Source organism: Pseudophryne corroboree, unplaced genomic scaffold (assembly GCF_028390025.1).
Source record: "Pseudophryne corroboree isolate aPseCor3 unplaced genomic scaffold, aPseCor3.hap2 scaffold_2771, whole genome shotgun sequence".
NCBI classification, from domain to species: domain Eukaryota; kingdom Metazoa; phylum Chordata; class Amphibia; order Anura; family Myobatrachidae; genus Pseudophryne; species Pseudophryne corroboree.
Genome location: NW_026969433.1, coordinates 1 through 14720, shown reverse-complemented (window position 1 = coordinate 14720; position 14720 = coordinate 1). Strand labels below are relative to the sequence as shown.

The 14720-nt window shown below is 45.4% G+C and overlaps 1 protein-coding gene across 1 annotated transcript in view; it reads left to right on the top strand.

The window, feature by feature from the left end:
• The window catches only part of LOC135013843 (piezo-type mechanosensitive ion channel component 1-like), a gene marked incomplete at both ends in the record, with an annotated part of 39669 nt that extends 25490 nt beyond the window's left edge, over positions 1–14179 (top strand). Inside the window, 11 exons of the mRNA XM_063952664.1 lie at positions 2493–2751; positions 4911–5099; positions 5724–5895; positions 6570–6681; positions 6888–7035; positions 7137–7351; positions 7445–7603; positions 8130–8277; positions 11841–12029; positions 12175–12267; positions 14007–14179. Of these exons, the coding sequence (XP_063808734.1) occupies positions 2493–2751; positions 4911–5099; positions 5724–5895; positions 6570–6681; positions 6888–7035; positions 7137–7351; positions 7445–7603; positions 8130–8277; positions 11841–12029; positions 12175–12267; positions 14007–14179 (1857 nt within the window). The remainder of the gene's footprint in view (positions 1–2492; positions 2752–4910; positions 5100–5723; positions 5896–6569; positions 6682–6887; positions 7036–7136; positions 7352–7444; positions 7604–8129; positions 8278–11840; positions 12030–12174; positions 12268–14006) is intronic.
• Between the last annotated feature and the right edge of the window lie 541 nt (positions 14180–14720).

The window sequence follows — 14720 nt, the reverse complement described above, 5'->3', positions numbered from 1 at the left end:
TCCACGTCCGCAGTCCACTGGTGTAACCATAAGCCCCTGCGTGCTGACTCTGCCATAGCCGTGGTGCGTGCATTAAGCAAACCCACTTTTTTTTGGCTTCCACCATAAAGTTTGCAGAGTCCTGTATATGTTGCAGGAGTAAAACTATCTCCCCCTTAGATAAGGAATCCAAACCCTCAATTAGGTTACCTGACCATCTAGCAATGGCTTTAGTAATCCACGCACATGCTATAGTGGGTCTCTGGGCCACCCCAGCAGCCGTGTACAAGGATTTAAGTGTAGTCTCAATCTTGCGATCAGCCGTATCTTTCAGGGAGACTACACCAGGGACAGGCAACACTATTTTCCATGACAGCCTGGATACTGATGCATCCACTATCAGTGGATTTTCCCATTTTTTTCCTATCCTCTGGAGGAAAAGATGAGATTAACCTTTTATGGATCTGAAATTTCTTATCAGGATTAACCGACGGTTCTTCAAACAGGGTATTCAATTCCTTTGACACAGGAATAGAGACTGAGGATTTCTTTTTTACATTAAAATATGATTCCTCACACTCCTCTGCCACTTTATCATGAATTTGCAGAACGTCTGATAGCTTCTATAAGAGCCTCTATTCCCTGTGACAGAGCAGCATCCCCCCCTTCATAATCCACCTCCCCCTCCTCCATGTCTGACCCCTCAGAGTCAGACTGCAGGATATGGGCCAGAGTTCACTTTTGTGGACAAATGGCAGGGGACGGAGACACTTGTTTCGGACTTAGTCTCTATTTACAGCTAGTGCAAAACACAGCTGCCAGGCTGTTAACCAACCAGCCCCGTTCTAGCCACATAACACCCATCCTCTACTCCCTTCACTGGCTGCCTGTAAGATGGCGAATCATCTTCAAGATTGGCTTACTGAGTTTCAAAGCACTACATGACCAAGGTACCTGAAGCAGCTTCTGACCCCATACTGCCTCACTCGATTACTGCGATCTGTAGATGAAGGACTTTTAGCAGTACCTAGAATCTCCTGTAATTCAGCTGGGGGTCAAGATTTTAGTAATGCGGCTCTGACTCTATGGAACTCATTTCCCCGCACAGTGCGAGAGGCCCCAACTATAGAATCCTTCAAAAGTAGACTCAAGACTTTCCTGTTTACTCAAGCATTTCCATAATGTCCCTTTAGTATCTTCATGCTTCTGTATTTTATGAAAAGCTGTTCTGTACTTTATTATTTTCTGTACTGTATTATGCTATGTATCTGTTAAGCGCCTTGAGTCCTATTGGAGAAAGAGCACTATATAAATAAAATTATTATGATTCATAATCTCATCCTCAGACTGTCCCAAGTATTGCGTTTTTTTCTCATGGCGGGACAGTTTATTAGATATTTTGGAAATCATTACTTTAATGGAATCCAGCCATGCTGGTTCAGCCCTGCTAGCCTGAGAAGGTGCACTACACTGAGTACATAGTAGTGAGCTCCCTGGGGAAGAGTAACACTCTGCCGTCTATGAAACACACTCTTTGCCTGACATATTGTAAATGTGACGGCACACACACACATAGGAAAGGTTAAAAGCACAATTAACCCTCAAAGAGCCCTTCCAGGGAGAGACAGATGTATTAGGAGCCAGCACACGGCACCCTTATTGCTAATGCCGTGTGCTGGCTCCCAGATTGGTGACTTAGTACAGTAATAATCGCTCCCCCCTCCCTGCTATGACCCACTGGTACCACTGAGGTAATCTGGAGTCACATCGGAGGAGCTGCGCGTCCCTGTCAGTCAGCGTCTGTCTCCACTGCAGAGGGAAAAGGGCGCTGGTCAGCTGCTGGATCCTCTCATAGTGAAGCCCCGTCCCTTCAATGGCGCGCGGTCTTCCCGCTTTTTTTTTTAATACTGGCTGAGGTAATTTTGTGCTTAAAATGGAGCCAGATCCGTTATAAGGCTTTGGTGGGGCTTGCGAATAGTTTCCTCAGGAGCTAGTGTCCTGTCAGTGGGGAACAGGACCATTAACCCTTCAAGAGGTTGGGCTTTCCCCGTTTTCCCCCCTAAGTCCCACGAAGCAGGCAGGCTGGTGCCATCCAGTCCTGGCTGAAAATAACAAACAGAAAAATAAATGCAGAAAACTGTTCAGGAGCTTCCTTCAGCGTGACCGGCTCCTCCGGGCACATTTTTTAAACAGTCTGGTAGGAGGGGCATAGAGTGAGGAGCCAGCCCACACTATCAAATTCTTAAAGTGCCCATGGCTCCTGTTGGACCCATCTATACCCCATGGTACTAAATGGAACCCCACTATCCTCTAGGACGTAAGAGAAATAAAGATATGTAAAGTTATTCCTGGCTTCTACACAGTAGGAGGCTTATAGCCTTGTGTTTTATTACTGCTCAATGAATAGCGTGGTACCGATTGTCTTCTACATAAAGTCAGTGATGTCACTCTTGGATAGAGCTCTCACATAAGAGCACCTTGTATTCTGACCATTGCACCTTCCCGCACTACAGGCCGCTCACCTTTCCTGAAGTGTCCGAGTCACAGCACTTCTTCAGGTCACAGAGCCGCCCGCTCAGGCTGCTGTTTGCGTTCTACCACTTGGTGGCCGCCCACTCTGATTTGCTCTGTTACTTCATCATCATCCTCAACAATATGGTGAGCGCCTCGCTCATCTCGCTCTTCCTCCCCATCCTCGTCTTCCTATGGGCAATGCTGTCTATCCACCGGCCTAGCAAGCGCTTTTGGATGACGGCCATCATTTTCACAGAGGTATGTCCCCAGTTCGTGTGCTGTAAATTAACAAATGTCTGATTGCTTACTAAAGATTGTGTATCTTTTGTTTATGGGATTTAAATAACATTTAATTGAAAGATTGGGAATATATGCAAAGAGAGAAAATAGGTAGTGTGAGAGGTAACAGAGTCCTATAAAATGTCCCATCACACCTGGATTATTGGACACCTATAAAAATAAATTTGAAATACCTGACTGTACGCCACAACTGAACCAGCAGGTTTAGAACATATTTGATGGGGTCAGGTTAAACACACTGCAGAATGGGACCTCGGAGCAAAATGGGAGGAAGGGGGCCAATGATGCTAAACCATTCTTCCGTGGACCATGCTTAGGGGCCAGCACACGGTGTCCATGCAGGCACCACTATGAATGCTTTGTACTGTTGAATTATAGGGTATAGTGGTTAATGTGGAGCCCCAATCACCACCTGGCTTCGTACCTCACTGGATGGCTTAAGCCACAGGTTCTCAAACTCTGTCCTCAGGACCCCAAACAGTTCACGTTTTCCAGGTCTCCTCACAGAATTGCAAGTGAAATAATTAGTTCACCTTTGGTATTTTTAATATGTATCGGTGAGTAATGAATACACCTGTGCACCTGCTAGGTGATCTGGAAAACGTGAACTATGTGGGATCCTGAGGACCGACTTTGAGAACCTCTGGCTTAGGCAAACCATGTTTCTCTTGCTACTTTCACACTGAAGCCCCTGCTCTGACCCATGTCCGACCTGGGATACTGAACACTGGTCAGAGCCGCTTCAGATATACTTACCCCTTTCATACCACTGCCAGGGCCTGGGTTATCGCCTCACACAGGACGCTTGGAGAATGACGTCCTCTCCAAGTGCTCCTGAGCCAGCCAATCAGCAGCCTTTTAGGCATGACCTGGGTCTGCCTTTCCCACTGCAGCTGACCTGGGTCGATCCTTTCACACAGAGCCTGGACCCAGGTTGCACCGGCAATAACCCGGGGGTCTCGCCTCGGTGTGTAAGGAGTATTTGTGGCTATAGTGCATCTGTAGGTCATGACATGAGTTCTGCCACTGAAGACCCAAATAAAAAGACCATTGCTGTCAGCGCTTCTCACCATCCCTTGATGACAGTCTGTAATCTTAAATGTTTTGCTCAAAATATGAACAAAGGCCCTAATTCAGACCTGATCGCAGCAGTGAATTTGTTAGGAAATGGTCAAAACCATGTGCACTGCAGGGGGGGGCAGATGTAACATGTGCAGAGAGATTTGGGTGGGGTGTGTTCAAACTGAAATCTAACTTTCAGTGTAAAAATAAAGCAGCCAGGATTTACCCTGCACAGAAACAATATAACCCACCCAAATCTAACGCTCTCTGCACATGTTATATCTGCCCTCCCTGCAGTGCACATGGTTTTGCCCATTTCCTAACAAATTCACTGCTGGGATCAGGTCTGAATTAGGCCCTAATTCAGTTTGACCACAATTTTTAAGAAGGCCCGCTGTGCTCAAACGAGCAGTTAATGCGGTTGGCACGCATTAACTGTGAACGCCTTTGCCTGATTGACAGGCAGAAGCATTCGCGGGGCGGTGGGTGGCGATGGAGCGTTGAAAATTGGGGCATGTTGGCTGTGTTTTTCGGGGAGTCTGCGCGTCGTCACATGCAGCCGCTCCGATCGAAAAAATGTCGGCAGGGGTCCTGCCAGCGCAGCCTGGCTGCGATGGCAGGAGTCCTGCCAACGTTTTTTTCCATAGTTTCTGCGACCATGCAGTGCGATCACAATTAGAGGGGGATCGCAGTTGGTGGGTGGCGGGTAGCATGCTGGGCAGCCTTGCCCTGCGATGGACAGCCCCCAGCTTGCGATTTGCATTAGGCCCAAACTCCAGATGCTTTTGTTTGCAGAACCAGTGATAGCGCCGCCAATAGCAATAGTCTTTCTGTTGTGCATCCTTATATGGATTAATGTTGCCACGCTGCTCGCACCATGTATAATATGGGTAAAACTGAGCGCAGGCAGATTTCTCTCCATCACGGAAGAGCCCGGTTGTCCATATCTGTGCCGTGGAAACTGTTAGATCCACCTTCCATTACTTGATGTGTATTTGTGCAGCTCTACAGTACAATCATAATGCAGCCTGTCTTCTACTCCTCACTCCCTGTAGATAATGGTGGTGATTAAATACCTCTGTCAGTTTGGGTTCTTCCCGTGGAATAGTGACACCGTACTTGTGCGCTACGAGGGGAAACCATTCTTCCCTCCTCGCATCCTCGGGCTGGAGAAGAGCGACTCCTATATCAAATATGATCTGATCCAGCTGCTGACACTCTTCTTCCACCGTTCTCTGCTCATGGTAAGGTGGCTGACAGGAACAAATACACCTGTGCAATACATTTTGTTATATTACAGGTTAGTACTGGCCAGTAAGGTTTTTCTTTTCCACATTCCGTTCCTGTTTGTTATTTACACTTGTTGGGATTGCTGTAGGCACACCCTTGTCTTTTATCGGGTGGTCTTCAGTATGCCGAATGTCAGGATCCCGGCGCACAGTATACCGGCGCCGGGATCCCGACACCCGGCATACCGACAGCTATTCTCCCTCGTGGGGGTCCACAACCCCCCTGGAGGGAGATAAAAACGTGCCTGCAGCGTGGCGAGTGCAGCAAGCCCGCAAGGGGCTCCTTTGCGCTCGCCACACTGTCGGTATGCTGGCGGTCGGGCCCCCGGCGCCGGTATGCTGGTCGCCGGGAGCCCGGCCGCCGGCATACCATACTACACCCCTTTTATCTGCCCATAAGCTCATAACGGCTGGTCAGATGGTCACGTTTGCACCCCCTTTTATTACAATGGTCACGGCTAGTGTCCATTCAGGCCCTGTATATGCTTCATCCTTCTAGTAAGAGAAATATAAACTGTACTTACTAACAGATCACATAAAATATATATAAGACAAATGTGATGTGTCCTCTGTTTCCAGAGCTATGGACTGTGGGATCGGAAGGATATGGACCCTGTACAGAAACCTCTGAAAGAAGAGAAGCAGAATGAGCCTGAAATCCTGTTATCTGGAGATGGAGACTCCAAGGGAAGCAGCAGCTCATTGCGCCGCCGTAAGAGGGGGGCATCTCAGACAAGCGAGACGGACAGCGGTGAGGATCTAACTGGGAAATATGATTTGTGACATTGAGGGTAATTCAGACCTGATCCTAGCAGCAAATTTGTTAGCATTTGGGCAAAACCATGTGCTCTGCAATGGGGTGGAGGGAAATGGGGGGGGGGGGGGGGCAGATGTAACATGTGCAGAGAGAGTTAGATTTGGGTGGGGTGTGTTTAAACTGAAATCTAGATTGCAGTGTAAAAATAAAGCAGCCAGTATTTACCCTGCACAGAAACAATATAACCCACCCAAATCTAACGCTCTCTGCACATGTTACATCTGCCCCCCCTGCAGTGCACATGGTTTTGCCCAACTGCTAACAAATTTGCTGCTACGATCAGGTCTGAATTACCCCCATAGTTTGGTACTCATGTAATGAAGACCCAGCTGGTGATCTCCACAGAATATAATGCACCGTGTCGTTCCGGATACTTTCTATCTTGTTTGGTGTGTTTTTTTTCATAATGTTTTTGTGTTTATTATGAAAATATTTTTTGTAGGATTATTCCGATATCCTATTTCAATCTGATATAGGTGCCAAATAGTATTGGTGTGATGTGTGTGCACCTGGTTGTTTTTATTTGTTTTTAAGCTTAATTTACATTGGCTAGAATACGTGTTATCATGGGAAGAAGCTGTTACTTACATAGTTTATATCTCATTTAGTCCTAGATGCAGGAAAGGAGAAGCCACGAGATTCGGAGAAGAAGAAGAAGCAGCCTGCCGCAGTCAGGATGAAGATGATTGGGATGAAGATTGAATTTGTGTCTATCCGCATGTAAGTTGCAAATGGAATGCCAGTGCAGCTATACACACATCCTAATGCGTGTGCATGCTTATATGATGATTGGTGAGATCACGTGTGTGGACATGTAACGTGACATGTCATTAGAGTGCATGTGATCTACGCAGTAAGATATCTGGGGATAATATGTGTAATGTAATGCCGGGACATTACTAGATAACATGCTTTCTTTGCTGCAGTGCACAGGGAGTGTACAAACCCGTCAGAGGATTCTTCCATGACATCCTGCACACGCCGTACCGCGCAGCAACAGACGTCTACGCCCTGATGTTCCTTGCCGATGTGGTAGACTTCGTTATCATTGTCTTTGGGTTCTGGGCGTTTGGGGTAAGTGACGTGGTATTTCCCCTCCTGCTGTCCTCATACCCCCAGTTATTATTCCTCAGGGCATATCCTGGTTGACGTGTATGTAACTCTCTACTCCCCAGAAACACTCAGCAGCTGCAGATATAACCTCATCACTTTCCGACGACCAGGTGCCCGAGGCCTTCCTGGTGATGCTCCTTATCCAGTTCTCCACCATGGTGATCGATCGTGCTCTGTACTTGCGGAAGACTGTGCTTGGGAAGATGATTTTCCAGGTGATACTGGTCATCGGCATTCATGTCTGGATGTTCTTCATTCTGCCAGCAGTGACCGAAAGGTGAGGAGCAAGGAGAGACCAGACTGTCCATGCACTGTGGCCCTGTCCCATGCTGAGAAGTGACTGATAGAGATTTCTTTCCCCAATCTCCAGGATGTTCAGCCAGAACACTGTTGCTCAGCTATGGTATTTCGTAAAGTGCATCTACTTTGCCCTGTCCGCCTACCAGATCCGCTGTGGCTATCCGACCCGCATTCTGGGCAACTTCCTGACCAAGAAGTACAACCACGTCAACCTCTTCCTCTTCCAGGGGTGAGAAGACGGCTGGCACGCAGGCAGCTTACATCCCCTGTATAGGAAATCAAAATCTTGATAGCTTTGTTTAGTCTGATTCGTCTCAAACAACTGAATTGTCCATGAAGCGGCTCTTGGAAAGTTGTATGTATTAAATTATTAGAAGAGATGTGCTGCACCCAACAAGTATAATATCGATGATAAATTATAACGCATGAGGAAAAGGCATTGTCTACAGCCGGCATTCCCAGCCTCGGTCCTCAAGGCCAGTCCAGGTTTTAGTAATACCCATGCTTGAGCACAGGTGACTTAATACCTCATTCATTTTGATTTACCCATCTGTGCTGAAGCCTGGATATCTCTAAATCCTGCACTGTTAGTGTGCCATGAGGACCGAGATTGGGAATGCCTGACCTACAGGGTTTACAATCCAGTTTAGATTTTGCAGACTTCTGTATGGTTTGAGTTCTATATTAGAATACCCCTTTTGCCACCGGCACCATAAATTCTGAGATGATGCTGACACCATTATACTCTGTTGCAGCTTCCGTCTGGTGCCCTTCCTGGTGGAGCTGCGGGCCGTCATGGACTGGGTGTGGACTGATACCACCCTCTCTTTATCCAACTGGATGTGTGTAGAGGACATTTACGCTAATATCTTTATTATTAAATGTAGCCGGGAAACTGAAAAGGTAGGAACGCTCCTCCACAATCGTACGTTCCCTTCTAGTACCTACAGTACAGTCATACAATATTGTGCTGTAGAATTGGGCATATTAGACCTGGATATAGATGGGGCTCCTTGATTTGTGAAGGCAAATATGGCTCCCAGTCTAGGGCTTCGGTTTGTGCCACATGTGGGTGAGGTCATATTCATAATGGACGTGTCTGGGCATACAGGGACTTAGAAAACATTTTTATTAATGATACACAGCGGCTAATTGAAAGCCATCTGTTAGGCAATATCATTCATCTGTGTAAACTTGGAGCTTCCACATCACATGGGGTTGAATACTTATGCAATCATAATTTTTCTTTTTTTTTTTTTTTTACAAAATCTGCAGGCAAATAATGAATTATGAGTTTGAAATTGTGCTTTAAGAGCTTACTGTTTTTAATAAAAAATACTGTCTGGGACAATCTGTGTCATTTATAATGCAGACAAATTTTTAGGGGGTTGAATACTTTTGCAAGTGACTGTATAAGGGCCCTCATTCCGAGTTGTTCGCTCGCAAGCAGCTTTTAGCAGCATTGCACACGCTAAGCCGCCGCCTACTGGGAGTGAATCTTAGCTTAGCAAAATTGCGAACGAAAGATTCTCAAAATTGCGATAGAAATTTCTAAGCAGTTTCTGAGTAGCTCGACACTTACTCTGCCACTGCGATCAGTTCAGTCAGTTTCGTTCCTGATTTGACGTCACAAACACACCCAGCGTTCGCCCAGACACTCCCCCGTTTCTCCAGCCACTCCCGCGTTTTTCCCAGAAACTGCAGCGTTTTTTCACACACACCCATAAAACTAAAATAAACATAAAACATAAAATAAGTTTCCGCCCAGAAACACCCACTTCCTGTCAATCACACTCCGATCACCAGAACGAAGAAAAAACCTTGTAATGCCGTGAGTAAAATACCAAACTTCTTAGCAAATTTACTTGGCGCAGCCGCAGTGCGAACATTGCGCATGCGCAGTTTGCGGAAAATCGCTGCGATGCAATGAAAAAGAACGAGCGAACAACTCGGAATGAGGGCCATAGGGTAGACAGAGTATATTATTGATTGATTGATTTATATTTATTTGATACATTTAATTTTAGGAGGGATATTCTCTTAAAACCCCACATAAAAACTAATGGATGTCTAATCATTTCACTAGCTTTTACAGGTTGAGTATCCCATATCCAAATATTCCGAAATACGGACTTTTTTGAGTGAGACTGAGATAGTGAAACCTTTGTTTTTTGATGGCTCAATGTACACAAACTTGTTTAATACTCAAAGTTATAAAAAATATTGTATTAAATGACCTTCAGGCTGTGTGCATAAGGTGTATATGAAACATAAATGCATTCTGTGCTTAGATTTAGGTCCCATCACCATGATATCTCATTATAGTATGCAATTATTCCAAAATACAGAAAAATCTGATATCCAAAATACCTCTGGTCCCAAGCATTTTGGATAAGGGATACTCAACCTGTATTTTGTTTTTTTCTTTTTCTTTTTAATCTGTTATAGGACTATATAATGAGTCTTCTCATTTTCATTTGCCCCCTGAAGTCCTAAGCATTAAGCACTAAAAGCAGAAGAAAGCGTAACATGTATGGTTTCTTCTCATTGGAAGGCTTTCTTTCTGTGTTTGTAGTCCAGTAATCATGATGCATTGTGTATTGCTGTAATTGTGTACTTCTTCCAGTGTTTCCCACATTGTCAGGGCCATAGTTTTATTGCTGTCCCATGATGTATTTGTCTGGTAATGTGTTTGCATTTTGTATCTATTGTAGTATTAGGTCACCTATTACCTTCCTGACATGGAGGTAGCCTAATTCTGGGCTTACGCAATATTCACAAGACTGCAGCCAGCGTACACCAATCAGCCCTGATACTGGCACATAATTGAGGAATAAGTCCCACTTGCTGTGGCTCAGCAGGACACTGAAGCGGCCTGATCACGTGATTAATAGTCTTAGGGTGAATTTTCCTAATCTTCATTGGCTGTAAGGAGAGACTCTGGGATGTGTTCCATTAGATTACTCATTGGGCTGGGAGAATGGCTATTAGTAATGCTGCTTCTGCAGGCAGTGCGAGGTGTAACCCTTTCTGCTACTTAGAGTGCCCAGTGCCACCTGTCTATGGCATCACAATGATTGTGTGGGTCTTGTCTCCATTTAAGTCCTTTATTTGTCTTGCCAGCATTACCAGCTTCCCATTGCTGTTATCAGCTGTGATACTGCCGTGAGCCAAGGCTGACAACCCTTTTACTAACTTGCTAACGTTTCCCAAGATCCCATCCAAATCAGATTCTAGAAGTCCTTATTTATTATGAAGTCACCACCGACATATTGGCTCCAAGACAGATCTGCCTGGGAAATACACAAGGACACAGCAGTAGAGACTTGGCCTCATAGTTGGTGTGAAATAAAGGGCAGAGATTGGGAGGTGCCCATACTATAGAGTCAGATGTGAAATGCCTGTACATTAGCGTAGGTCTATCGCCGACCGGCGGGGATCACAGTGTGGTTGTCCTCTGTATCTCTGGAAATGTAGCACCAGGCGCCATACGTATACATACAGTAGGAGTATACAATAGATTTATTTTCTGTGCGTCACATTATTCTCTCCATGTAGTTCTTTAGCTGTGGCCTACCTGGTGTTCGGGTAAAACCCACCCCCTCCTCGCTGTTGTGTTGTTTTTTTGGGGGGTGGGGATGAAAAGGGGAAGGTGGGTTTTACTTTTCCGTTAAGACCTGATGATGCAACCGCCATAGTCCCTGGATCTAGAGACATCACTCAGGCCTGAGGCATAAATTGCTATTTCTTTTGTTGCATCTAATAATTTTCTCTTACACTCATATCATCATACATGTCAGATAACATTTCTCTGTAATTACTGCGCATCTGTTGATACCTTGTTAGGTTTACTTTCAGAACGCCGACATTGACGTTTTAAATGTTGACAAATTGCACCACACCCTCTTGTTTATAACATTAAGCTGATTTTACTTCATGCTTGGCTTTCCTTTGAGTGATCAGCACTGTGGGACCGTTGCCATATATTTCAGAGTATACCATGCATCGAGAATTTCTCTCTCATTCACACACATGCATAAATGATCATATATGAGAACATACGGTGACAATTGGTGGCTAGTAGAGAAGTCAGGCTTTATATTGGTGCCCAGTGCACAAAACCAGTTCCATTCCGGTGCCTTTTATACAAAGCAGACCCCAATGTGGTGACAAGTGTGCAGAGCATACTGTAGTAGGAAGGCCGGTGTATAGTGCAGCGCCCGCCAAGCATTGTTCTGCGCTTCCTTCTGCTTGTCTACCCCGTGATGGCGGTATGTTCATGCAGATGTGGAGCAGCTGTACTGTTAGCCGTGTACATGCAATAACACGTCATCCTATATGTGAGAACTGGTCAGAGAGCCAACAAAGTAATGGGGAGATGGGGAAACAGGGCAAATCATCTAATGCAGCCAGGACACACGAGCCGTACAAGTCATGTCTGTATAACGCTCCTGTTTCCTCCTCAGAAATACCCGCAGCCCAAAGGGCAGAAGAAGAAGAAGATGGTGAAGTATGGTATGGGCGGCCTGATCATCGTCTTCCTGATCTGCATCATCTGGTTCCCCCTGCTCTTCATGTCTTTGGTGCGCTCCGTTGTGGGAGTGGTCAACCATCCAATTGATGTGACTGTTACAGTAAAACTTGGAGGGTACGAGGTAAGTAGCAATGAGTGCTGGGACTTGTACAAATGGGGGGAGGTGTAACTAGGAGAAGGCTGGAGAGGAGCGGGTAATGTTGTTTTCTGCGTTCCGCATCATTTCTTTCTCTCCATATCAACTGGATTTTGTGTCTGGTTTCCAGCCCCTGTTCACCATGAGCGCTCAACAGCAATCCATACAGCCCTTCACCCTGCAGGAATACGAGGAGCTCACCTATGAGTTTGAGAGACAGCCGGTGAGTATCCAGCGCAGACAGAAGTAGTCGAAACCCAAAGAGCACTGAGTTTGTCTGCAGTAAAAATAAAGATCTCCACATACTAGAGTTACAGGGAGAGTCCATAAAGATTGACGCACAGACTCTGACAGCATCAAACAGCTGCTGGGTTGATTCCAACAACTAAATGTAATAGGATCAGAGGTGCTGGATTTTGGCCGAGAATACTCGTCTTTTTAAAGTGGCAATCATTTACAAAGCAAAACCAACCAGGTTTTGTTTTGTAAATGATTGCCGCTTTAAAAAGATGTGCATTCTTGGCCGAAATCCAGCACCTCCGGCAAACTCTGTCCCTATTACATTTAGCTACGTGGGTCTGTCACACTTTGGGGCTGATTCTGATATGGCCGTACAGCAAGACTTTGCATCTGGAACAAACCATGCTACAATACAAGGGGTGCAATAACATATAAATACTGGCTGCGTGTGCATGTAGCCCATAAATGCTGCCCAACTTTTTATTCACACTGCAATTGAGATTTCACTTTGACACGCCCAACATCTTCCATCTGTCGCACCTACATGGTTTACCCCCAACGCAGAATCAGCCTGGTTAGCCTGGATGGCATGAGGGGGAGGGGCAGAGTCTGGCTCTGCCACGTAAAAATGATAAACTCTGGGAGAGACCGGCTGCCAGATGCTGGGGAAGGCTCTTCACAAATTACTCCAGCCTTGCCTTTTAATCCAAGCTCCTGACTCTGGGCTCTGTCATGGAACCTCCATGATGTTGTGGCCCAGAAGTGCAGCACACTTGTTATCATGACGTTGCAACGCAGCTGAGCAAGTCCTGCACTTCGCGAGGAGCACTCTGACCCCTACAGTCGCCACTGCAGCTCTTCCTTATGTCGCCTTCCAGTCTTCCTTGCTCCAATCTCAGCAGCGTGTCTCCATGTGTCAGAAATTCTCTCTTTCTAGAACTGACAAATGCATGAACCCTGTCTGCACCTCTCACATCCAGCCTGCCCCTTCTCTGCTTTCAGATGGACACCTTCAGCTCTTCCAGTCTTACCCGATAGGTGTTGTTGTGCCTCCCTTGCACCATTTTAGTGGCCTCTCTCTGAATCACTTTTCTGTTGGCGTTAAGGGCCCAATGCTGAGATGAATGCACCTGGGCCGTATATGCTCCTGCTTTGTGTGCACAGAAATAAATCTATGCAGAGATGTATGCACCTTGCCTCCCAGTCCATACACCAGCCGTGTACCGTCGGATGTTTGTCTCCCACACAAACATCCGGCCGTATGTGTTTGTTTAACCCCATTCTGGGGTATCAGACCTATTACAGATCAGTGACACAGGCAGGAAATACGATTAGGCAGTCAGCAATTTCTTTGTATTTCTAACACATAAGAATTTTTTGGATGCACTGTTTTTTGTGTTATGGTTTCATTTGACAGACGTAAAGAACCTTGTTTTTTATGAACTCTGACTTTTTTTGTGTTTGTACTTTATCAGGTTTTATTGTGTTTAGTCTATTTTAGGCTGGCTGTCTGTGCGGTCTTCATTTCTTATTTGCTGTTTTCTTAGCATGTATTACAGCCGCCACTTAGAGAATCATATGGTCTTATTCTTTCATATGATTTCATATATCACATATGTTGCATCAAATGTATATTGATTTCACTGCTCCGGCCCTCCTCCTATCCATGCCCGCTGGATGAGATTCACAAAAGTAAAGAGTTCTCTTGCTCCCTCTCCTCAGACTGCCATGCAGTTCATTACCCTGTACAGTTATGAGGACATTGTGACCGCGCGAATAGAGGGGAACTCGGGCTCTGTGTGGGGGATCAGTCCTCCGAGCCGTGAGCAGATGAGGAAGGAGCTGCAGAATGGATCATCGGATATCACGCTTCGTTTAACCTGGAACTTCCAGAGGTTAGTAATGGGGGGGGGGGGTTTATATGAACAATTACACCCATTAAATGTAGAATGGTCTGAAAACCTCTTTAAGGCCAGTGACAGTCATCACTTATAATTTTATACTACAAGGTTCAGAAAGTGCTTTTTCTTTTCTAACATAGTCAACAAAATGGAAGAATTACAGACATTTCAGTGTATACCGGGAAATCCGGGTGATGTTATATAACATTTATAGTTTACATAGCCCCGCCACACCATATACACACCATATACACACAGGTTTAAGCATGACCGGCAGACAGAAGGCTATCTAATAACAACCCACAAATATAGTTTTTCTGAAGTCTGAAAGTAAATGTCAACACATTCGTAAAACATTTTCAAATTTCTCCCCAAACTAGCTCAATTAACCCCCCAACAATAAGGCCAGATATGGCCCTAGTGCACCAAACAAAAGTGCCTAAAATAACAATAATTATCAAAAAATAGATAAAATAAAATAAACAATAATAAACAAAAAACATAAGCAGAATAAAACAAATCAATATCATCAAGC